This window comes from Geotrypetes seraphini, chromosome 5 (genome assembly GCF_902459505.1).
Source record: "Geotrypetes seraphini chromosome 5, aGeoSer1.1, whole genome shotgun sequence".
In the NCBI taxonomy this organism is placed as follows: domain Eukaryota; kingdom Metazoa; phylum Chordata; class Amphibia; order Gymnophiona; family Dermophiidae; genus Geotrypetes; species Geotrypetes seraphini.
Genome location: NC_047088.1, coordinates 200,761,547 through 200,786,117, shown reverse-complemented (window position 1 = coordinate 200,786,117; position 24,571 = coordinate 200,761,547). Strand labels below are relative to the sequence as shown.

General features: G+C 41.7%; 2 protein-coding genes across 8 annotated transcripts in view; both read left to right on the top strand.

The window, feature by feature from the left end:
* Nucleotides 1-9,216, top strand: part of HAT1 (histone acetyltransferase 1) — a 109,884-nt gene extending 100,668 nt beyond the window's left edge. For all 7 annotated transcript variants that reach the window (XM_033944425.1, XM_033944423.1, XM_033944424.1 and 4 more), the window contains 2 exons: nt 3,240-3,356; nt 8,848-9,216. In XM_033944425.1, the coding sequence (XP_033800316.1) occupies nt 3,240-3,356; nt 8,848-9,015 (285 nt within the window). In that variant the 3' untranslated portion in view covers nt 9,016-9,216. The remainder of the gene's footprint in view (nt 1-3,239; nt 3,357-8,847) is intronic.
* A 6,646-nt stretch (nt 9,217-15,862) lies between these two features.
* METAP1D (methionyl aminopeptidase type 1D, mitochondrial) overlaps nt 15,863-24,571 on the top strand; it is a 188,545-nt gene continuing 179,836 nt past the window's right edge. The window contains exon 1 of the mRNA XM_033944954.1: nt 15,863-15,982. Coding sequence (XP_033800845.1) covers nt 15,964-15,982 — 19 coding nt within the window. The 5' untranslated portion in view covers nt 15,863-15,963. The remainder of the gene's footprint in view (nt 15,983-24,571) is intronic.

The window sequence follows — 24,571 nt, the reverse complement described above, 5'->3', positions numbered from 1 at the left end:
GGGCAGCTAAAGCCGAGCCAACATGGCTTCTGCAAGGGCAGGTCATGCCTCACAAACTTGTTATACTTCTTTGAGGGGGTAAACAGCCAGGTGGATAAAGGGGAATCTATAGACATCATTTACCTTGACTTCCAAAAAGCCTTCGACAAGGTTCCACATGAAAGACTGCTAAGGAAGCTATGGAACCACGGGATGCAAGGGGAGGTCCACCGATGGATCAAAAACTGGCTGGCGTACAGGAAACAGAGGGTTGGTATAAAGGGCCATTACTCAGACTGGCAATGGGTCACGAGCGGAGTTCCGCAGGTGTCGGTGCTGGGACCGTTCCTGTTCAATATATTTATTAACGACCTGGAGGCAGGAACAAAATGTGAGGTTATTAAATTTGCGGATGACACCAAACTATACAGCAGGGTTGAAAACACGGAGGACTGCAAAAATCTCCAAAAAGATCCGACAGCGCTGGAAGAGTGGGCCAAAAAGTGGCAAATGAGCTTCAACATAGGGAAATGCAAGGTCATGCATGTAGGGAAAAAGAACCCAATGTTCACTTACAAAATGGGGGGATCACCACTAGGGGTGAGTAACCTTGAAAGAGACCTGGGAGTGATGGAAGACACATCATTGAAGACGTCGGCACAGTGCGCCACAGCCTCCAGGAAGGCAAACAAAATGTTGGGCATCATTAAGAAGGGTATCACAACCAGGACAAAGGAAGTCATCCTGCCACTGTATCGTGCAATGGTGCACCCGCACCTGGAGTACTGTGTCCAGTACTGGTCGCCGTACCTCAAGAAGGACATGGCGGTACTTGAGAGAGTCCAGAGAAGAGCAACTAAGCTAATAAAGGGTATGGAGGGCCTCTCATATACTGACAGACTGAAAAAGCTGGGACTTTTCTCCCTGGAAAAGCGGAGACTTAGAGGAGACATGATAGAAACCTTCAAGATCATGAAGGGCATAGAAAGAGTAGACAGGGACAGATTTTTCAAATTATGGGGGAACCACAAGTACAAGGGGGCACTCAGAGAAATTGAAAGGGGGAAGGTTTAGAACAAACGCCAGGAAGTTCTTTTTCACCCAGAGGGTGGTGGATACATGGAACGCGTTACCGGAGGATGTAATAAGCAGGAGCACGCTACAGGGCTTCAAAGAAGGTTTGGATAGGTACCTGGAAGACAAAGGGATTGAGGGGTACAGATAGGAGTAGAGGTAGGTTATAGGGATAAGATTAGAGGATTAGAGGCAGTTACAAAATTAGTCAGGGACACTGTTCAGGCAATTAGGCCTGATAGGCCGCTGCGGGAGAGGACCGCTGGGCAAGATGGACCTCTGGTCTGCCTCAGCGGAGGCAACTTCTTATGTTCTTATGATAAGAGACTTACAAGATCATGAAGGGCATAGAGAGAGTAGAGAGGGGCAGATTCTTCAAACTTTCAAAAAATAAAAGAACAAGAGGGCATTCGGAAAAGTTGAAAAAGGACACAATTAAAACGAATGCTAGGAAGTTCTTCTTTACCCAACGTGTGGTGGACACCTGGAATGCGCTTTCAGAGGGCGTAATAGGGCAGAGTACGGTACTGGGGTTCAAGAAAGGATTGGACAATTTCCTGCTGGAAAAGGGGATAGAGGGGTATAGATAAGAGGATTACTGCACAGGTCCTAGACCTGTTGGGCCGCCGCGTGAGCGGACTGCTGGGCACGATGGACCTCAGGTCTGACCCAGCAGAGGCATTGCTTATGTTCTTATGTTAAAACTGTTTGAATCTAAGGGCCTACATTGAACATATTTAGGATGGGAGCAGCTTTGCCTTTTTTTCAGCTTAGTATGGGTTGTATGGAATCGGGGCTGATAGCCTGAATATGCCTGACAAAAATGTCCCATCCCTTTCCTCTGCTTCTGATGCAGAGAGAAAAATGACCTCTTTTTCCCTTTGCATCATTGTTCAGTTTCAATCCATGCACAAATTTGAAGCCAACCAATGAGTACCACTTTCATGATCAAGGACACATCTAGGAAGAAAACACATATTGCCTGAATTGATTAATATTTCCCCAAAATCCAGCATGTCTGGTAGTCTTATTCAAGAACCAGATTTAGCATGTTTATAAAAAAAAGAGATCTTTTTATTAAAGGTTAAATATAAAATACAGTAATAAACTTTTGAATAAATGGCAATAAACAGAACATTCTCAAGAACAAAGCAAATACCTTCACAAAATGTTAGCCCCAAACATTTACCTCCAATTTTTAGAAAGAATTAGTCCCTATCACCCCATCTTCAAAAAATATTCCCTTTGCTCCCATCCTCTGCAAATAAAAACGGAGGGAGGGAGGCGTCTAAATTATATAGGTCCTAATTGGCCCTATAACACAATGAATAAGGAAAGGGCCCAAAATTTGTTCCCATTTATTTAAAGTTTTGGTGTTCTAGGCTGTAAGCTTCTCCATGTTTGCACTATATCAAAGTTTTGGTGATCCACTTATATATAGGTGACACTTCCTCTGTTTCCAGGCAGTTACTAAATTTGTTGAACTGCATTTAAACAGTGTTGAATAAGGTTCTTTTGAAACTGGAGTATTCCTGAAACTACTCTTTTGGCCAAATATATGCCTGGATCCCAAGATAGCAAGATCTCCAGCCAAGAATGATTTCTGCATCCGACTGCTTTTCAAAATGCACTAGCTTTGGGGTAGGAGCACCAGAATTGACCCATAGTATCCAATGCACCATACTTTCTCCAAAATAATGGATAAATAGTTGGAGCCTAAAAAGGGTAAGATACCATTGATACATATTTTTAACCCCATTCATTCCCTTGCAGATTGGCAGCCCTCAATAAGGCAATGCTGCTTTCCAATCCTTGCATCCTATAAAAGATCCCCGGTTTCTCCTTCCATCTAGATCTGTGAGCCAAATTGAGGGGTGCTCTGTCTGTAAGGTATTGATATAATATGAGATCAGTATGAAACTATTATGAAAATCTTCACTTAGATACTCTATAAAAAAAAAAAAAAAAAGCTTTCCATAATTCTAGGTTTAACTACGTATCTCGGAGGTAAGGAAATACACAAGCTATAGGTAAGCCTAATGATCTTGCGGAAATAACTTAACATGCATAATTTTGTTGTATTGATATAGGACTATATTCTAGTCAAGGATGAGATTTAGAAACCCTTTACTGAGGAAATGAGGTTTTCATTTGAAAAGATCTTATTTGGTTTTTGTTTTGAACAGCAACACTGTAGACGGATATATGAAATCCTTCGACTACGCATGACAGATATGAGTGATGCAGAAAAAGCTCGATTGTATAGGCTGGATATCAAAAGACGATTAATTGGTCCATTCAAGGTCTGTACTTGACTTTTACTTATGTAAACTATTTGTCCTGCATCTGATCTTTTAATATTATTAATCTTTAGTCTCAGATCAGTAGAACAGAAACATATCAGATGGTAACATATGTGTTAAGATTGTAACAACTGGATCTATCAAACTTTGTATGAAGGCTAGCTGCGGAAGTATAATAGGGAAGCAAAATAAACAGATATGCATAAGGTTTGCAGTGTTTCCCCCCCCCCCCCACGCTCTTAAAGTTTTGAGATAGATGGAATTATCTTTACCAGTCCCGTGTAGAAGTAGATCCTTGACTTGGGGGGACATATAACTATTTCATCATATTTCAGAATTGGTAAGTAGTTTGGTGAGGTGTTCAGAAGAAGAGGAGCAACTTGGCACCTTTCCCCCTCCCAAAAAAAAATGCTTGCCTGCCATAGAAATTTGACTGTACACTATCACTTCTCATACAAATCGGTTTGTTGCTGTCTTTATTGATTCTGTACTATCCTAGTAGATGTACTATCCATTATCCTAGGACAAGTAGGCAGCATATTCTCATATATGGGTGATGTCATCCATGGACCCGGCACTGATAGTTTGACAAGTGAATTGTAACTTTAAGTTTGAAAAACGTTGCAACTGCCCACACCGCGCATTCACAAGTGCTTTCCTGCCTGACGCTAGCTCGTGCCCATGGAGCGAAGAAGTTCGTTTTTCTCTAAACTCCGTTCAGATTTTGTGACTTTCCCGCTTCATATCTTTTATTTCTTTTCTATATTTTTCGTAGTACTTCAGGTTTTCTTTCTAATAAAATAAAAAGTATACTTTTCCATCAAAGTAATACACTTCTGTCCGTAGTGACGGCTTTTTTGTTACTGGCTGTTCAAGGTTGGCTGCTCTCTTCTGTAATATATTTTTAATTACAAAAAATAATTAGAACCAAGGGAGGCTGTTAAATAAATCTATATCCACATAGCACAACCTCAAGAGTATAGGATAACAAGTCCAAGTGTTACTCTTAAGGGAGAAAAGACCTCAGTGTCTAATAGGGAAAATCAAAGCAACCCATATAGACAGGCTAGTTGCAAATATCACTTGCAGCCAGCAGACACATCCTCGGTCAAAAACTCCCAAAAATTTGAGGACACAATTTCACAGTGAATTTCAACAGTCTTAATTCTAAGTCTCAAAAAGTTTTCAAAAAAACACTTATCTGAAAATTGTTGTCTTCTCAATCAAATTGCAAACACAAGAACATGATCCTGGAGCTTGGAAGCAGGAGAAAATCACTCCATAGGAGACAAACTCAGAGCATAGCAGTTACTAAATATCACCACTAGCATAATCCAACAGGGTTCCCTGTTTCGCTGGTGCGCTTCTTCAGGGATTTGCTGGAAAAAAACACAAAAACAGAGCTAAAAAAACTCTAAAAGGACAGGAAAACATATATTCCACTGCAGCTCAACTCACAGCATCGATTCACCCGCTTCAATTTCTGTCAAGAAAATGGCCCCCCGACATTCTAACTGATATAGGACTCCTCCTGGCACCACGCCCACGTGATGACATCAGCATCATGCATATTTACTCCAAAACAAAAGTCAGAGTGAAAAAATAACAAAACAAAAGCATTAGAAAAAGGATTTCCATTCCACACCCCAATTCAAACCAATGGGAGTACAGGATTGAAGAACAAATATCCAGCGTTGTTCTCTCTTAAGTAACAATTGTTTAAAATCCCCACCTCGAATGGAAGGAAACACACACTCCAAAACCCAGCAGCGTAATTCTTCAAATGAATGCTTGTAATCCATGCAATGTTGCACCATCGTAGCTTCAGTGCGTTCTCTCAGAAGACATGACCGGTGCTCTATGAGCCGAGTCTTAAAGGCTCTCAAGGTCTGTCCCACATATAATTTATTACATGGACATTTAATAATATATACAATACCACTACTAGTACAGTTAGTGGAATGGTATAGTTGATAACATTTCAAATCTGCTGGATTGGTGAAAGATGAACTCTCTTCCATAACACTGCATACGGAGCAATGACCACACTTAGTATGTCCTCTTACCGTATTCATATTCCTCTGTTCACTTACAGGTTCTATAGCTACCCTGCTTGTGGGACACAATTCATCTTGAATAGATTTATTGCGTGCAAAAGAAAACATCATAGTGCACTCCCGAAAACAAGGATGCACTGATAGACATTTCCAATATTTCTTCAAACTATGGCCATAGACGCTAGCCTGCTTAGAGTAAGGCAATACACATGTGATTCTTTGATCTTCATCCCTAGATTTAGAATATTCCAAAAGACGTTCTCTGGGATTATAGAGTGCTCTTCTATAGGCATTGTTGACACATTGTTCAGGATATCCTCTACTGTGCAATTTCTGTTTCAGTCTAACTGACTGTAACTTATATTCCTCCGACGATATCCAACGATATCTTAAAATTTGAGAACAAGGCAAGCTCTCCTTCAAATGCTGAGGATGAGAGCTTGAAAAATGCAAAAAGGTGTTACGATCAGTCGGTTTACAGTAGACAGTAGTAAAAAAAGTCAAATCTCTGATCTCAATCTGAACATCCAAAAACGCAATTTTCTTGAGATCACATGTGCAAGTAAATTTAATAGATTGAGTATAACTATTCAAATCATCTATAGCACGCAAAAGATCCTCCATGGATCCTTCCCAAAGGACAAAGATGTCGTCTATATATCTGCACCATAGTTTCATCCTTGAAAACCAACTTGCTGGATAAACATATGTATCTTCAAAGTGTGCCATGAACAAGTTGGCTAGCGCCGGAGCACATGATGCCTCCATTGCAGTCCCACTACTCTGCTGATAGAACCGATTTTGAAACATAAAAAATTTTTTCTTTAGGGAAATAGATAGAAGTTGAATAATAAACTCAGAGGGCACCAAGTGTGGACGTTGGCGAGATTCCAGTCTAGTACTCAGAACTGACAATGCTGCTTCTTGTGGTATGTTAGTGTATAATGACTGTACATCAAGAGTAACTAAAACTGTAGAACTAGGAGGATGATGTTGCTGCAAGATCTTCAAAAAATGAGTAGTATCCTGTACAAATGATGTGATTTAGGGAAGTAATGGGTTAAAAAATAGGTCCACATACTGATTTACTCTTTCCAGAAGAGATCCTTTGGCTGACACAATTGGTCTCTCAGGGGGACAGGAAAGGTTCTTGTGAATCTTAGGAAGGGTATATAAAAAAGGAATTCTAGAATACTTAGGCGTCAAAAACTTAAACTCATTTTGAGTAAGAAAACCTTGTTGTAACCACTTACCTACTACCTCAAAAATTAGCTCTCTAATGTGTTCGGTGGGATCCTCTGTCAATAAATGATACACAGAAATATCTTGGAGCTGTCGTGTAATTTCTGAGATGTATTGAACCCTATCCTGTACCACTACTGCTCCCCCTTTATCTGCACGGCGGATAATAATTTGATCATAACTTTGTAATTGTTTCAAAGCATTCTTCCCTATTCTAGACAAATTCTAATGTGGAAAAAAAGATTTTTTCTGTTTAGATTCAATATCCTGCAGAACAAGGTTTTCATATGTCTGCAGTGCAGGATCTAAAGAACCTGAAGGAGTCCAAGTGGATTTATCTCTGATCACTGACCTATCATACCCCAAACCCTCATCTACATCTGAAAAAAAACAATTTCAACTGCAATTTTCTAAAAAATCGCTCAAGATGGACTCTAAACTCAAACGGTAATTTGGGATCTTAATGTTGTTCTTTCAAAGCCTCCATTTGAACCAGTGTCATCAGCTCATCTTAAATTTCTCACATGGAAAGTTGTATTTTTAAATCTCCATCACTTCTGCACATCAAGTGAGTGAACTTCAAGCAGTGGTGTCCGACCCACCTTTTACAGTTTTTCACCATGATAAGGTGGTTTTCCGTACTCTAAATTCCTACCAAAAGTCATATCTGAGTTTCATCTGAATCAGTCCATACTGTTAACTAGTTTTCTTCCAAAACCTCTCTCATCCTGGTGAGACAGCTCTTCATACACTGGACTGCAAATGAACCTTGGCTTATTATTTGCAAAAGACTCGGGTTCGCAGAACATCTCCTCATCTTTTCATCTCCTTTGACCCAAATAGACTGGGAAAGCTTGTCACCAAAAGAACCATTTCCACTTGGCTTGCAGCTTGTATTTCCTTTTGCTATGCTCAAGCTCGGCTGCAACTCGGGGGTTGTGTTATGGCACACAAGGTTTTACAGAATTTATTCTCTTAATTTGGCCAGTTCTTCCTCCATCCTATTGCAGTAAGCTAGGGAGTCCTGTATGTGAGAATATGCTGCCTACTTGTCCTAGGATAAAGCACAGTTACTTACCGTAACAGGTGTTATCTGGGGACAGCAGGCAGATATTCTCATATCCCACCCACTTCCCCTGGTTGGCATCTTAGCTTGCTTACGGAACTGAAGGGCAAGAGTTGGTGTCTGATGGGAGGGCACTCACGCATGTGTGGTGGAGGCAGTCGCAGAGTTTTTCAAACTTAAAGTAACAGTTCATTTGTCAAACTGTCCATGCCGGGCTCCATGGATGAAGTCACCCAGAATATCTGACTGCTGTACCCGGAACACCTGTTACGGTAAATAACTGTGCTATACTTAACCACCAAGTTTTATGTTAAACCAACCAGTGAGTTTATAGCCCTGACTTTCAGCCACATAGGCTCCTGTGGCTTTTCTTTATGGCATTTGGCCACTGCGAACCTCCCAGCAGTGACCCAATGGTTTCTGGAATCAGCAAAGTACAACTTCTCAATTTAGTTTCCCCATAGATCGTGTTTTCTGGCTTCTAACATAACTTGCTTCTTTTTTATTTTTTTTTAATATATTCAAAGAAGCCAATTAGTTATAACCACTAAGAATTAAGCCAGCCTAACTCTCACTGTAGAATATATATATATATTATTTATTTATTTATTTATTTTTTTGAGAGGGTATGCTAAGAATAAAGAGAGAAAATCTGGGACTTTATAGGTCCTGTTTTTTAATTTTTCAATAAAGCAAACTAACTTTACTTTGTGGATCGTACATGGTATTTTGGCTGTCTTTTGGGTGAGTGTACCATTCTTTTTACTTCTTATAAACCATGTGTTTGGGTGGGTTTTTTTCTATCGATTTCTTTTTAAACACCTTGATTAATCACATGTGCATTCATATCCTAATAATTGAAATAGGTGTCTTTTTGCATGCCTGTTGGTATGTTTCTATACGTGTAGTTACTTAGAAAAGATCAGTTTATATGCAGCATGTAAATCTCCAAATAATTCTAATGTGAAATCCATTCCTCAGTTTAATAGATTCTTTACACATTCATCACCAGAAGTAAGGTGTTACCATATGTCATTCTTTATTATTTAAAAGTTGATAAAATAATAATCACCAGAGAGAGGGATAACATTAGCCTTATCAATACCACTGTTGTTTAACCTCTTAGAAAAACCAGAGAGAGCTTGCTAAGATGAAGAAATGTCTAAATCCTGAAGAGCTGACAAACCAGATGAACCAAATAGACCTCAACATGCAACATGAGCAGTTGGAAGAGAGCTACCAGCAGCTTATTTCAGACTACCGAAGAATCATAGAACGCTTGGCTCAGGCATAAGAATCAACTTTTCTGTACAAAATTCTACAAGTTTCTGTACACTGTGTCACTGTTTAACAAAATTGTCAGTGTGGTTTTGTTCATATTATACATGCTTTTCTTTGTATTTGATATTTTTGTGTCATTGCTGTAGATTGAAAATGGCAATACCTGTTTTCTTACTGATTAAAATAAAATGTATATATATTATTGTGCTTCTAAGATGCACTTAAGTTGCAGTTTGCACTTAATTTAACAACTTATTGCTTGTGTGTTTAAACAACTATGGGTGAAAGCTAAAGATAGTAAATATGATGAGTCTTTTCAAAAAGGAAGTAAGACAAAACTGAAAGCTGTAAGGCAAGAGTTATGTAGATTCTTAAAAATATCAGTTTTCTTATTGTTTTTTCTTTGGTATTTTTTCTAGCTCTTTATTTTTAGTCATCATGTGTTAGGTCATAAGGGGCCGATGTTCAGTGATTTAACAAGCCAGTTAAATTGCTTGCTCAGAGCTATCCGCTGCGCAGGAGAAGAGAGACCATCCTCAAGAAGGGCCCCTCCAAACCCCCCCTGAATAAAACCAACAGCTCTAGCATCTGCTAAAAAAGGGGGGTGTCTATTTGTTTAGTTTTCATTTAAAAAATTTTTTAGAATTCTATTGTTTAACTGTTTCCCTTTCCATACTATTCATATGCCTTCCTCTACCTTTTCTTTTTTCCTCACTTCTAATGTTTATTTTTCTTTTTACATTTCTATATTTGATTTAATTCTTAAAATTATTTTCTATTTAATTAGTTTCTTTCCATTACATTATTATTTTGGAATGTACGTTTTGTTTAACAGTATGGTATTGAGAGTTCAATGTATTCTTGTTAGGATGCTTCATATCTCATTTTTTCCTCTATCTTTATTTTCCTCTCTATTATTTTGCTAATTTGTTTGTTCTTTGGTACTTTAGTTAGATTGTGAGCCTTCGGGACAGTAAGGGAATTTCAAAGTACCTATTCTTTATCTTATTTTTATTGTCTATTTTCTGTAAACCGCTTAGAATCCTAACGGAATTTAGCGGTATATAAGAAATAAATTACATTACATTACATTACATTACGTTAGTGCAGCTGAATATCACCACAGACTGCTAAACTCAGACAGCCATTTTGTGGGCGATTCAGGAGTGGAGTTGACAGTTAAGTGCTGAATATTGACACTTAACTGCATAATTGCCTAGGTTTAGCAGTTAAATTGGACTGCATTAAAGTTAGTCCTATATCTCTAGTGTCACTTAAATGGGTAAGTGCAGAACGTCACACTTAACCATGTTAAGAATTATCTAGATGCATAAACCCAGATATTTGGTGCCTGGAAATAACGCTGGTGCTGGCTAAAAAATGCTTATTTTTGCTGGCTGAAATTAACCCCTAGATTTTATACATATTTGAAATAAAAATTTTGTAGTTGTTGTTGTGGCCACAGCTACTATCCTTCTGGATCAATTTCCATGTATTTTCTCAGGGGTAGCATCTCTGGAAGAATATTACTTTGCACATACTATGGCAGGAACATACCTTATTCTTATGCTCGAGTCCTAGTATGATCTCAATCTTTTGGATTGACTATTTGTCACAATGCAAGTATTTACTGTAAATTGCTTTTTTTAATCTAATCTAATCTTCCATTTGTGAGTCGCACAAACCTATACAAGCTCAAGGCGACAGATCAAAGAGGAAGTGGGAAAGTAGTAGGGGGGGCATGGAGAAGCAAGGGGGGAGGGGCCTAGAAGTAGGGGCTGAAAATAGTTAATTGTCAAAGAGGTGGGTCTTCAGGTATTTCCTGAATACGGGGTAGTTTCTCTTTCCTGATTGCTTCTGGGAGGTCATTCCAGGCTTTTACACCCAGATAAGTTAGCTTAGAGTGGAAAACTCGCTTGTAGTTGAGGTATTTTGCGGATGGCAGGTTTAGTTGAATTCTGTTAAGGATTCTTTTTGATGATGACCAAATCGTTGAAAATAGTTGGATGAGAGGGGCTGCTGAATTTCCGTACAAAATCTGGTGTAGGATACATGAAGTTTTGAAAATTATTCGGGATGATATTGGGAGCCAGTGTAGTTGCCTGATGAAGGTTGTGATTGAATCATATTTCTTTAATTTGTAGATTAGTCTAACAGCTGTGTTCTGGATGAGCTGCATTTTGTGGATAAGAGTGGTGTTGATGCCTAGGTAGGTGGAGTTGCAATAGTCCAGTTGAGATAAGACCATCATCTGAATGATCAGAGCAAAGTGATGTGGGTGGAATTATGGTCTTGTGAGCCGCAGTTGACGCATAGTGTAGATGGTCTTTTCCGAAGGTTAGAGATTTGTGGTTCCATTGTGAGAGTGTCGTCTAAGATGCAGCCGAGTACGTTGGTGGATTTTTCCATTGTGATAGTGATGCCTGATGAAAGAGTGAGGTTAGATGTGACGTTCTGTTGTGTGATGTGGAAACCAATGGCTTGAGTCTTGGTGGCATTCAGTTTCAACTTGTTATTCATTGCCCAAGTTTGGATTTATCTATATTGTTTGAGATTTTTTTCAGCAATATTAGGATGGTTATTGGTTATAGGGATGAGGATGTCGTCGGCATAGAATAGTACAGTTTCGTCTTCCCTTTTGATGTGACCTAGGAAGATCATGAATAAATTGAATAGGATTGGGGATAATGGAGAGCCTTGTGGGACGCCACAGAATGCCTTCCAAGGGTTGGAGTATACTTCTTGTTTTTTGACCGTGTATTCGTGATTTTGTAGGAAGTCGGCGAACCATTTCAGTACAGTCCCTGTTATTCCAATTTCCGAGAGTTTGGCTAGGAGTAGTTGGTGGTCCACTGAGTCAAAGGCTGCGGAGATATCAAATTGGAGTAATATTGCTTGATGACCCGAGCTTAGCAACTGTTTGATTTTAGTGATTACAGTGATGATGAGGAGCTCGGTGTTGTGCTTTTTTCGGAAGCCATATTGGGATGTTTGAAGGCAGGTGTTGCTCTATGTATGAGGCTAGCTGCTTGCTGACATGGGACTCAAGGATTTTAGTGAGGATCGGAATGATAGCAATCGGTCTGTAGTTAGATTCTATGGAGAGGTCTGCTTGGGCTGGTTTTGGTATAGGGGTTAAGGCTATTTTACCCATTTCTTTGGGTAGGTGCCCTTGGTTCAGGGAACTATTTAGCAGGTTGGTGAGCCAGTTAATGATATGATGTGGAGCTGCTGAAAGAAGGTATGGAGGACAGTTATCTAGGGGGCTGCTTCGTAAGGCTAGTTTTGATATTAGTTTATTGGTATCGGGGATGGTAAGGTTAGTGACCGAGATTGTATAATCATTGAACAATACAGAATTTGAAGTTCACAACACAGAGTTTCCTTTGGGATCTTGCAATATGTTATATATCCAGGCACCATACCATGACCTTGCAAGTTCTTAATAAGGTGATGTTGAACAAGAAAATTGGAATTATATCTATATCTTTGTAACACATTTACTTGCTCAAATTGCATCTTTTGCTACTTGATTCTCTTCTGATGCTGTATTTAGTAATATCTTTGTTCTCTTTTTAACATTATGGGGTTCATATTCAAAGCACTTAGACTTACAAAGCTTGAAGTTTGGAAATCCTACGGGCGGAAGTAATGGCCACCAGGAAGCCTGTCTTGACAGTGAGATTCATTAAGGATACTTGATCCAAAGGCTCATAAGGTGGTTGAGCCATAGACCAGAGGACAAGATTGAGATTCCAAGTTGGACAGGGTAACCGTAGTGGGGGGCCAAAGTCTCAGGGTACCCCTCATAAACCAGAGAACATCCGGGTGAGCAGCCAAAGAGCCTCTCAGAGGCTTAGGATCCAAACAAGAGAGACCAGTGATCTGAACCCATTGGGTAGAGCTTGGACATGGCTCTAGCGATTAAAAGACCCTCCTAAACCTCCCAGTGGTCTGTGAGCATCTTGACAATGTCAGGATGGGATGAAGACTGTACTTCTTGCTACACATAAGACAGCATTCCGCTACAGCTGACTGCTCAACCTCCAACTCCAGGAGGGATTCAGAAATTAGATCAACCAAAGCTGTGGACTTGAAGATCCCCTGCGGTAGTAGTGCCAGCCTGCGTAAGCAAAGGTATAGTCAGGTCATCAGCCAGCAAAAACATCCCTGGACAACTCGATGAAATTGTAATTAAGACTCGTATCCTGAGAAAGGAGAACCCCTGTTACCAGCAAGGACACCAGAGGAAGCATGGAAGACATAAGAACATAAGAAGTTGCCTCCGCTGAGGCAGACCATAGGTCAAATAAGCCTGGTAAAGCATGTTAATAAATTCCAGCAGCTGCCTCCTTAGAACATTTGAAGGACCTGTGTGCCTTAGATGCCGAATTGCGGCTGTGTTTCACCAGGGCCGCAAGCATGTTGTGACTGGGGCGGCTTTGGACTTGGGCTGTCTCTGGCTGGAGAGAGTGGCAGGACCCCCTTCTGGGGTCGAGGGAACTTGGGTCCCTGAAATCTCACCCCCCTCCCGTGCCGCAGAGCAACTGGAACATGGCCCTCGCAAGACAGCCATCCACTGCAAACAGGACATGAATCCAAAGTATCCTACCCTGAGGAGTCCATCTGAGTGGTTTTCTTGTAAAATCAAAGCTTGTAGTAGGCAAAAAATAACTTTAAATTCAAATCAAGAAAATCCAAGACAGCCACTGCAGGTGTAATTTTCAGAAAAAAAAAATCAACCCAGCTTGGGAAAAGCACAGGGATCCCCACAACATGGTGATTTTAGGGATGGGGGACTAGGGGTAACTCCCAAAATACCCAAAACTCACTTTTCAGGATCCCCCCCAAATCACTGAAACAGGCTGTCAGCCCAGTACTTACTGTACCATGATATGCTGGGAGCTGCAGTAAAGGAAACTGAAATAGCTTACAGGGAGATCCTCTGCCTAAACAAGGCTTGCAACTGAACTGCTGGTCTTCTGACTGTCCCTCTGGCCCAAGTCCCTCAGCCAGGGACCTCTGCCACCCATGGAACACACTGTGCACATGACTTGGCTGAGGAACACAGTCAGCTCTGATCCTCAGCACACCTCCACGGAGCCACACAGCCTGAGCTCAAATCCACTAGTGGATGAACCTGGAGTGAGCTAGGTCTCAAGGGAATTGTTTCTGAGCCCAAATCTGAAAGTGTATGCTGTCCAGAAGGTGCACTGCCAGGCAGCTAATGCCCTAGAAACAGACTTTGACCTCAAAGTCTGTGATCTCCCTTAGCCAGAGCTATCCCTGCTGGGCACCTCTGCAGCATGAAGGTGCAGAGCACATAAAAAAATACTGACTTTAAAGAAAATAAACACGAGCAGAAAAGAATAACTCTTATTGACTCATAGGAAAGCAACAGGATACCTGAAGGCAAAGAAGGGAGTGTCTAAAAATTATGTAAATGAAGCTTCCTCCAAGCAGTATTATGACATGGGTTGCATAGCCCACTTGACCAGAATAGAGCGAGATTGTACAAAAATAGATTAGTTATAAATCTGGGTAACACTTTCTTAAGCAGGCTGGGAAACAAATGCGATTAATTCTGACCACTCTAGGCAGTGTTCCAAAAGAAAGTCAGTTTATTAGGATATTTACTCTTCTGTTGAGGCCTGCAGACCTCCAACATGATTAAATTTTGTAGAAGTCTCATTCCAGGCACCATGGCCTTCTAATCTGTATGGATAGTCAGTTGTTAAACAAAGCTTGGCATAGCCAAAAATAGCTCCCCAAAATCACTTTGGTGTACCCGATTTTATGCGAAAGAAGAGAGAGATTTGTAGTTGAGCAGCAAAATCTTAATTAAGTTATAACCTGCTTAAAGAGAAAGGATCCTTTTCATTTAACTACAAGCGATCCCAGTTTTGCCAAGGCTGCCTTACAATTCATTGGAGTGAGAGAAACTAATTCGGGTGTATCAAATATAATATCCATGGGTCATTAATGGCCTTTTAGAATCAGTAGGAGGCAGCCCAGTACTTATTTTATAAACATACAATTCACTTCCCTAAAATACATAATCTAAAACAAGAACCCGCCCCAACAAACCCTAGTACAACAGCAGTTAAAAGAAACATGAACTAGATAAAATAGTCCTGTGTTCAAACCCACCTAATTGACCACCTCTGAGGCTTTAAATCTTTCCTTCCTTCTTCCCCAAACACTAATTTATGTTTTTCAACAGATGAAAGCTGAGACTAACTACTTACTTATGTGTTTCTTTAAAGCATTACATATTGTAGTGCCATCCAAATGATTGCAGTAGTTATGCATTACACTCCTAACCCTTCTGAAGGCATGAGAAAGATGCATGTAAGAAATGGCTGGAATCTTAGTCCCCAAATTGTTTAGGGGTTGGGGTGGGAAAAAGTTCAGTACATCCACCACTAATTTTACTATAACGCCATCAAGTAGCAATAGAGGGAGGCATCCACTATTGTCTCACAGTCCGGCAGAAGTAAGAGTATTGACATAATAGCTTCTCTTCTGCCTGGGTGACCTGACCTTTAAACACATAGCGCATGTGTTCATGGCAGGACTGTGATCAACAACTATCAGAAAATACAAAAGAAAAGCTTTTCCCATTTGAAGGGCTGGAGTGTGAGAATGTGATAACAGAGGTATTTGGTAGAAGGGATATTTCCTTCTCAAAGCCCTCTCCTACTCCCTCCGGAAAGGGGGAAAAATGGTACTTTGTAGACGAGAGAATTTCTTCTCCAAGCACAGTCCCCTCTCACTCTGCAACAGAAGATAAGTCTTTGCAGCAGAGACACTCTACTGCGCAGATGCAGACAACTGTTCGGGCACACTGTTGCCGGAAGTCCGGAGCTGCCAATCAGAACTGGTGCTGCCCTGTAGCTCTCTGGGTAATGTTACGGGCCTGGCACACATCAGATCTGTTCCACATGTCTCCCATTTGCAAATGGCTGGGAAAATGCAGGGTAAGTGTTTTAGTGCGCCGAGGGGGAGATTGGGGGAGGGACTGGGGTTGGTGACGGTGTAAAACCTCTCTACAGTTAGATATGTTTCCTTAAGAGAGGTGAGAGTTCAGGAGGAAAAGTAGCAATCACCACAATTTGAACAGGGTCCAGTTTGGCTGTGTTTTCTGCTTGATAGGAATGAAATTACATAAGCAATCATGTGCTGCTTTTAAAAATGCAGTGCTTTTCTTTATCAATAAGGTTCAGATCACATAGACCAGCAACAGGTCAGTTTACTGAAGCAATGAGAAGTTGTAATGCAAATGCTTACAGTATATAAATCAATAATCACAACAGTAGCTTTAGTGTCCAATACAAAAAGCACATGAGACCTGAATCTGTGGGTAGTGCATGTTCACCTGTGAGGAATGCAGAAGGCATCATCTACATTTTCAACACTGCATCACTGGGCACTGCCCTCCTGAGTTTTTCCCTTCTGCAAGCGATTTGAGAAGGTGTCTTTTAATCTGCTCTGCTAAATTTCTTATTTTGGAGTATTATCTGATGTTTTTCTTAGAGATTTTGGGTGCTATAGAGGTTCCTTGTAATCCTGGGGCAGATCTGCCTGGGAGAAGCTGTAGACTCAGTGTTCTGAGGTGTCTAGCTGGGCAGGCCACCCTTGCTGTAGGGCATCTGTCTGGCCAGCCTGCCTAACACTTGGATTGGCTCAGGGTGAAATAAATTACCTGAGTTTGTCGCCAAGCCCCTTCTCTTACCTTGTTTAAAAGCAGATTGAAAACCCACTTTTTTGATATAGCCTTCAATCCATAATCCTACATCCCACTGTCCACCAATCTAGCCAGCAGGTTAACCGTTCCCCTTAACTGTATTCCTGACATCCTGTTTGTCTGTCTTGTCTGTTTAAACTGTAAGCTTTTTGCTATAGAAATAATTAATAATAATAATAGTAGTAGTAGTAGGTGCCATGTATGATGTGTTTCGAGACATGAGTAAGTATCTACATACTCTATTTCCACCTGCAGGATGGTTTGGATCAGGCAATGAGAGGGAGATTCAGCTTCTAAAGCCTTGTTGAACAAACCTTTTTAGGGGCAGATGAATTTTGGCAAAGGGCTAGACCAGTGTTCTTCAACCTTTTTACACCCGTGGACCGGCAGAAATAAAAGAATTATTATGTGGACCGGCAAACTACTAGGACTAAAATTTAAAAACCCCGTTTACGCCCCATCTCCGCGAGCTCAGTCCCCGCAAACCATCTGATCCCATCTGCACAAGCCGCAATTATGATTTTATATTGAACGTATTTTATTAAAGTATAAAAAGAAACAATATTTTGAACAATTGTGATTTTATAAATACAAATATACAGAGCGCGGACCAACAAAACCCCTGTCTCCCCTCCCCTTCACATATATCCCCTCTACTATCAAGAAAACTGAACAAGCCAAGTTATTATAGAATGCTACATAGAAATATCATGCTAACAGAATACTGCAGTCTCCAGTTATGTCTCTAGCAGGATATATATTTCAAATCTGATATATTCTAATGACAAAATAGAAATAAAATTATTTTTTTTCTACCTTTTGTTGTCTCTGGTTTCTGCTTTCATCTTCTTTTCACTCTTTTCCATCCAGCATCTGCCCGTTCCATCCAATGTCTGCCCTCTCCCCCTTCCATATGTATCTGAGTTCTTTCTATGCTCCTCTTCCCTGTCCATCCAGCCTGTTCCTCCTCTCCTTTTTGACATCATTCATTCCAGCTTCACTGCCTTCTTCATTTTTATCTCTCCTACACCAGATCTAGCATCTTTATCCCTCTCTCATTTCTCTGCTGACCCCCTTTCCAGCATCAATGTCTCTCTACTTTCTCATTCCTCTCTCTCCCCTTTCCCTCATCTGATCTCTCCATTCCACCCTGACCCCCTTCCCCTCCTGTAATCTCCCTGCCAGCTGTTTCCTTCCTTTTTTCTTTCTCCCTTCCCTCCTTCCTTTTTTTCCTTTTCCCTTCCCTCCTCCCTCTATCCAACATTAACTCTCTTCCCATCCCTTTCCCTCCTCCCCTCCCAGCAGCATCTCTCCTTCTTCTCCCTTCCCTCCTCCCTCTATCCAACATTAACTCTCTTCCCATCCCTTTCCCTCCTCTCCTTCCAGCAGCATCTCTCCTTCTTCTCCCTTCCCTCCTCCCTCTATCCAACATTAACTCTCTTCCCATCCCTTTCTCTCCTCCCCTCCCAGCAGCATCTCTCCTTCTAACTCTCTCCAAGTCCAGTAACAGCTCTCCCTTTATCCAGCAGCTTCCCTGCTTCCTACAGTGGCTGTCTCCCCTTCCAGCAGCTCTCAGTACTTGCCTGCAAGACGTTGCCGGTAAATCACTGCCCTGGCAAGTAGGAGAGCTGGTGGGAGGGGAGGAAGTCACTGTGAAGGCTTCCCAGGATCTTGCTTGCACACGCTGACCATCTCCCTCCACCTGCACCTGAAGCTGCAGCTCTCTCCGTGGCCCTCTTCAGCAACTCGGCAGGGGCGGCGATCAAGACAGGCTGCCACATCGGGACCTTCCCTCTCTGAGTCCCATCTATTTTGTTTCAACTTCCTGTTTCCGAACAGGTGAGACTGAGAGAGGGAAGGCCCCATCGGCAGCCTGTCTTAATCGCCTGAGGCTGGGAGGAACATTAGTGAGCAGGAACCGCAGTCGGCAGGAAATTTAACTGCCGAATTGATCTCGCCGGCCCTGCGCGGACCGGCAGAAATTTTCTGCGGACCAGCACCGGTCCGCGAACCGGCGGTTGAAGAACTGTGGGCTAGACAACCTCATAACCAGTGTGAAGGACAGGCATCCTAAGTCTCTCCTGGATTGCAAGCCATGTGCGCCTCGAGGGACAAGCCATGGTTCCTTTCGAGGCTAAAGGTGGCCTCAGCAGTCTATGGCAAACTTCTCTTTGCAGAGGTCATTTCAAGAGAGGCAGAGGTTTAGTGCCTCTGGTAGAAACTCCACATCAAATGGAAGAACATAAGAATTGCCATAGTGGGGCAGACCGAAGGTCCATCAAGCCCAGCATTCTGTTTCCAACAGTGGCCAACCCAGGTCCCAAATACATAGCTAGATCCCAAGTAGGAAAACAGATTGTATGCTGCTTATCCTAGGAATAAGCAGTGGATTACCCCTAGCCATCTCAATAATGACCTATGGACTTCTCTTTTAGGAAATTATCCAAATATTTTAAAAACCATGCTAAGCTAACTGATTTTACCACATTCTCTGGTAATGAATTCCAGAGTTTAATTACATATTATGTGAAGAAATATTTTCTCTGGTCTGTTTTAAATCTATTATTTAGTAGCTTCATTGCATGCCCCCCAGTCCTAGTATATTTGAAAACACATCTACCCTTTCCACTCCACTCAGTATTTTATAGACCTCTGTCATATCATCCTTGAGCCATCTCTTCTCCAAGCTGAAGAGCCCTAGCCACTTTAGCCTTTCCTCATAGTAGTTGTCCCACCCCTTTTATCCTTTTTGTCGCCCTTCTCTGTACCTTTCTAATTCTGCTACATCTTTTTTGAGATACAGAATCCAGAATTGCACACAGTGTTTGAAGTGCGACTGTACCATACAAGGGCATTATAACATTTTCATCTTTTTTTTTCCATTCCTTTCCTAATAATTCTTAGCATTCTGTTTGCTTTCTTACCTGCTGCCGCCACAATTTGAAGAAGAAGTCCTGGATGGCAAATTGGGCTCAGCCAGATACTCTACATACTCTATATACTTTGTGCTAAAGAAATATTTGGATGACTGGAGACCTTAAAAGTGCCCAAGTTCTATAAGATAAGTGTTGCTCTGGGAGAATATCTAACCTCTCTGGATCTGACACAGGCTTACTTGCCTATCTCCATTTTTCCTGATTACAGAAGGTTTCTCAGATTCCATGTGCTGGAGAGACATTTTTAGTTCTCAGTGCTCCTATTTGGACTAGCAACAGTGCACCCAGATTTACCAAGATAATGGTGGTAGCAGCAGCACGCTAAGAGCTGGGATTCAGGTTCACCCACACTTGGATGACTGGCTCATCAGAGTGGTGTCCCAAGCAAAAGACCACAAGGCAGAGGTGCAAGTAGTCCACTTACTGCAGGAACTGGACTGGATCATCAATTTTCAAAAGAATCATCTGTTTCCCTCACAAACTGGTGGATTGTATTCAACACGACAGAGGGCTGTGTCTTCCTTCTGAAGGCTTGCCAGCAAAATCTGAGGAGGCAGATTTTAGAAATTCTGGCAAAAAGCCAGCCCCCATGATGTGACATTATCTGTAGGTATTAGATAAAATGGTGGCAACAATAGAGGTGGTGCCATAGATGAAAGCTCATCTTTGACCTCTCTAAAGTGCATTATTCCACTGGTTGCCACATTCAAACTACCTTCACAGTTTGCCATGGTGACTAAGGACAGAAACACTGTCCAAATGATTGCCTATATGTATAGCAAAGTGGGTGATCCTGACTGCAGATGCCAGCCTTTACAGCTTGGGAGGTCATTACAAAGGTCATCCAGCACTGGGCTACTGAGAGCTTTCACAGAGAACGTGGTCCATTAACAGATTGGAACCAAGAGCCATCTGAGTGACCTTGGAAGGGAAAGTGATCAGAGTCTTCTTGAACAGTGCCAGAACACTAGCAAATATCAATAGACAGGGACACAGCAAGAGTATGCTAGTAAAATTGATTTACTGGGCAGGGAACCATTTGCTAGCCATCTCAGAAGTGCATGTAGTGGGAGTCAACATATGCTGGATCTGGGGGAGTGGTCCTTATCCCAGGTAGCGTTCGACAGGATTGTTCAGCACTGGGAGCATCCGATGTTCGACCTGATGGCATCAGCCCTCATTCATAAGACCGCCCAATACTTCAGGGGAAATGCCAGTGTAGATGCTCTAGTACAACCTTGGCCCACCAGGGATCTCTTGTATGTGTTCCCGCCTTGTCCAATGATAGGCCAAGTCATCTGAAGAATAGCGATGCATCAAGGGCTGGTGATCCTTGTGGCTCCAGATTGGCTACGTTGTCCATGATATACAGAGACTCCCTCTCCATCCAATGCTGCTTTCGCAGAGTCAGATCACCATAGAGAATCCAGAATGCTTTGGGCTTATGGCATGTCTCTTGAGCACATGGCCTTAGTTCAAAAAGGGTACTCAGCGTACTCTTTGCTCCAAGAGATCAGGCACAGTAGCATCTTAACTGAAAGCCTGGAAATTATTTCAACACTGGTGTTCGGAGCAGAAGATAGAGCAAGTTAAGGCTCCGATAGCAGCAATCTTTCATTCTCCAAGGACAAACAGGCAGTATATTCTCACATATGGGTGACAGAGCCTCACACGGACATGTACCAAAATGTACTCTCACTTTAAAACTTTAGCACTGTCAATACCGTGCGTATGCCTTCCTGCCCTATGTCAGCTCATGGGACCTTCAGTTCTTTGTTTTCCGCAGAGCGAAGAAGTTGTGTTTTTCAAACACTTATGTGTGCAATAAATTTTTCTCTTCAAATACCTTCCCATACTGTTTTTTCCTCCATATTTTTTCATCCTTTGAGTAGCATCAGCGGTCTTCCCTTTGATGTCCCTGATGCCCAGTGAATTCAAGAAGTGCTCTTGGTGTAACAGGACCATCACAGGTTCAGACCCTCACAACTGGTGTGTGCAGTGTCTAGGTTCTGAGCATTAGGACATTTCTTGTAATCTCTGTGCTCATATGCAAAAGAAGGCTCTAAAGGCTCACCAAATTCAGTTTGAAAAGCTGTTTGAGTCCACTTCTACCATGTCTACAGACCCATTACTAGTCCAGGCACCTCCTCCATTGATGTTGACACCAGCGTCCACTCAGCCTCAGACACTTTTCAGGGGAGGTTACGACTCTTCTTCTGTGTGTTGAACCTGGGAAGACCTCCAGAAAAAATCTATGAAGTATCGACACTCACCTTCCAAACGAACTTCCACATCTTCACTGTCTTCAACTCTCCATCACTCTAGATGCTTTCTTTCACTAGGCATTCTCTTCCTTCTAAGTCCCCAAAACCTCAATGTCAGCCTGAGCTGACTGTACCTTTGACTACATTGGTATCGGCACCTTCCCTGCAGGACCAGATTAAGGTCTTACTACAGCAAGAATTGGCATCTTTACTTCAGTCTAGGGCACTGCTTCCCTCGATGCAGCCAGATGCTGCTGTGCAACTGGCACATGCTCTGTGTCGATTTCCATCACAACATCACGAGTCAACACCTCAATGTTGATCTATGCCTGAAATTGTTGACCATGTCCATGACCTCATTTTGGTACATTGGCAAATATCGGCTAAAACAATTGCTGAAATTGGATCAAGAATGTGCTCTAGATGTAAGTTACTTAGATTTCAGCAAAACCTTTGACACTTGAGCATAAACCCCCCTCTGCTCTCTGACACTGCACCTCTGGGTGTTTAATCCATGAGCAGCTGGATTTCTGGTTAAAAAACTCAGACTACATTGGAAACTTGGGGTTCCATTTTTAGTATTCAAAGTGTTTTTATTGAAGGAAATAAAGGTACAACATATGAGAGAAAAGCCAGACAATAATGTAACCTAGAATCATATCAAGTAGAGCTGAAACTTATAGCTCCACTCCAGGGAAATAGCTAGTCCATTAGCAGTCTTTCAAGCTTTATAAAATATGACAGAAACCCATCCCCCCTCATACCCCCCAATCCCCAATGGAAGATGACCAGTAACCCTAAGGAAGGAAATTAGTAAAAAGGTGAATGCAGTATATCAACGTAAATCATGGATAATCATGCTAAGAACCCGAGAAAGGAGAGAGTGAAGATACAGTTCCCATATCTGCAAAAAAAATCCAGGTACGTTTAGGTGTCCGAGCCCCCCCAAACTTCAAAAAGAAGCAAATGATGGAATTGATTCCTCCAAAAATGGGGAGGGTCATCCTGCATCCAATGCTTCATAACACATTTATGACCCACCATGCAGGCTTTTTGAAATAACATATGTTTCCCTGTTCCAAAAACCCCACAGGAGGCTGCCCTACCAAACAATGCACCTATCTGAATGCCCCATAATTGGCCCAAGTAATTAAAAATAGCTTTCCAAAAAGATTGGAACTTGGGGCAATGCCATAGAGCATGTGAGAACGTGTTAGGACCCTGTTCACATTTAGTACAGTAAGGGGAGGTAACTAGGCCTGCACAAAAAGCCTGGACCTGCATGAAGTATGCCCTGTATAAAACTCTATAGGTGCACTCCTGCAACACGGAATCCGTAGTAAGACGGGGAAGTCTTAGTACAGCTTGGTTAAGGTCAGAAGACTGTACAGAGGTCCTCAGGTCTGCGCTCCATTTTTGGATCAGGCCAGTAAAGGAACGGGACGAAAGGAGAGTCCACCACAGTTTGTGCAGATAAGAAACCGAAAAAGGAAGGCTCTCTTCCTGTTCAAAGAAAATATGCAGCAGTTTACGGACCCCTAAAGAAAGGCTCGTCTGGCGTAAATGAGTCACATAATCCACCAGTTGAATATAACCATAGATATCCCTAGGTCTCATCTCCAACATATTGGATAGCATTGGGAACCCATGAATCACCCCAGCCCCATCCAATACCTACGCAATGAAACTAATACCCTGTGCCCCCCAGTTGTGAAAAACCCAAGATGTCATACCCGGTTCAAAGTCCTCATTACCCTGGATAGGCAATAAGTCTGCCACATGGGGGTTATAGGTTAGCAGTTTAATCAGGCGGCCCCAAACCTGCCTCAGCGGATTCAGTATAGAGTTATGTTGAAACTGGGTGAGTAGGCGAGGGGTATGGAGCAAATAAAGTAGATGAGACGGATGAAACAATGCACGCTTATAAGGCAAAGGAGTAAAAGCAGTTTCCTCAAGAACCCAATCTCTAAGGTGTTGAAGTAAGCAAGCCCAACCATTTTTAATGTTGTATCCCATATGAATCCTAAAATTTTCAAAGATGTTATTAAAGGGGTATCAATACTTGCTACTTTTTGGAATGTCTGATGGCAAGTCATCTAAAGAATGACCCACCTATAGAAGTTTAGTTTTATCTGGGTTTAGCTTTAAATAATGGATTTTCATCCAGCCAATTACCCACTGAATATATCTATCCAACAATACAAAAGTATGGTCCAAGGATTCTTGGAAGGGAATAAATGATAAAATATTCTCTCCATAAGACAACTAAGATGTCCCCAATCATTGCAAGCCCATGCCAAAGGAACTCATGTATTAAAAATAAGGGATATACAGTAAGTAATAAAGAGCTCTGACACACCCCACATTCCCTTCTTAAGAGTTTAGAAAATTCCCTTCTAAATTTTACACTCCAGATGTTTGGGTCCTGTGTTATAAAAAAACCCTAGGCTCACAAAATACGAGGGGGTGCTGAAAAGTTCTTTCACATTGTCCACCTTTCTTTCCTTTCCTTGTGCCCCAAATTAACATTTCTTTGGTCCCATGTCCACCATTTCTCCCACCCTTCCCTCCATCCTTATGTCTAACATTTCTCCCTCTCTCTCTCTCCCTGTGCAGCATCTC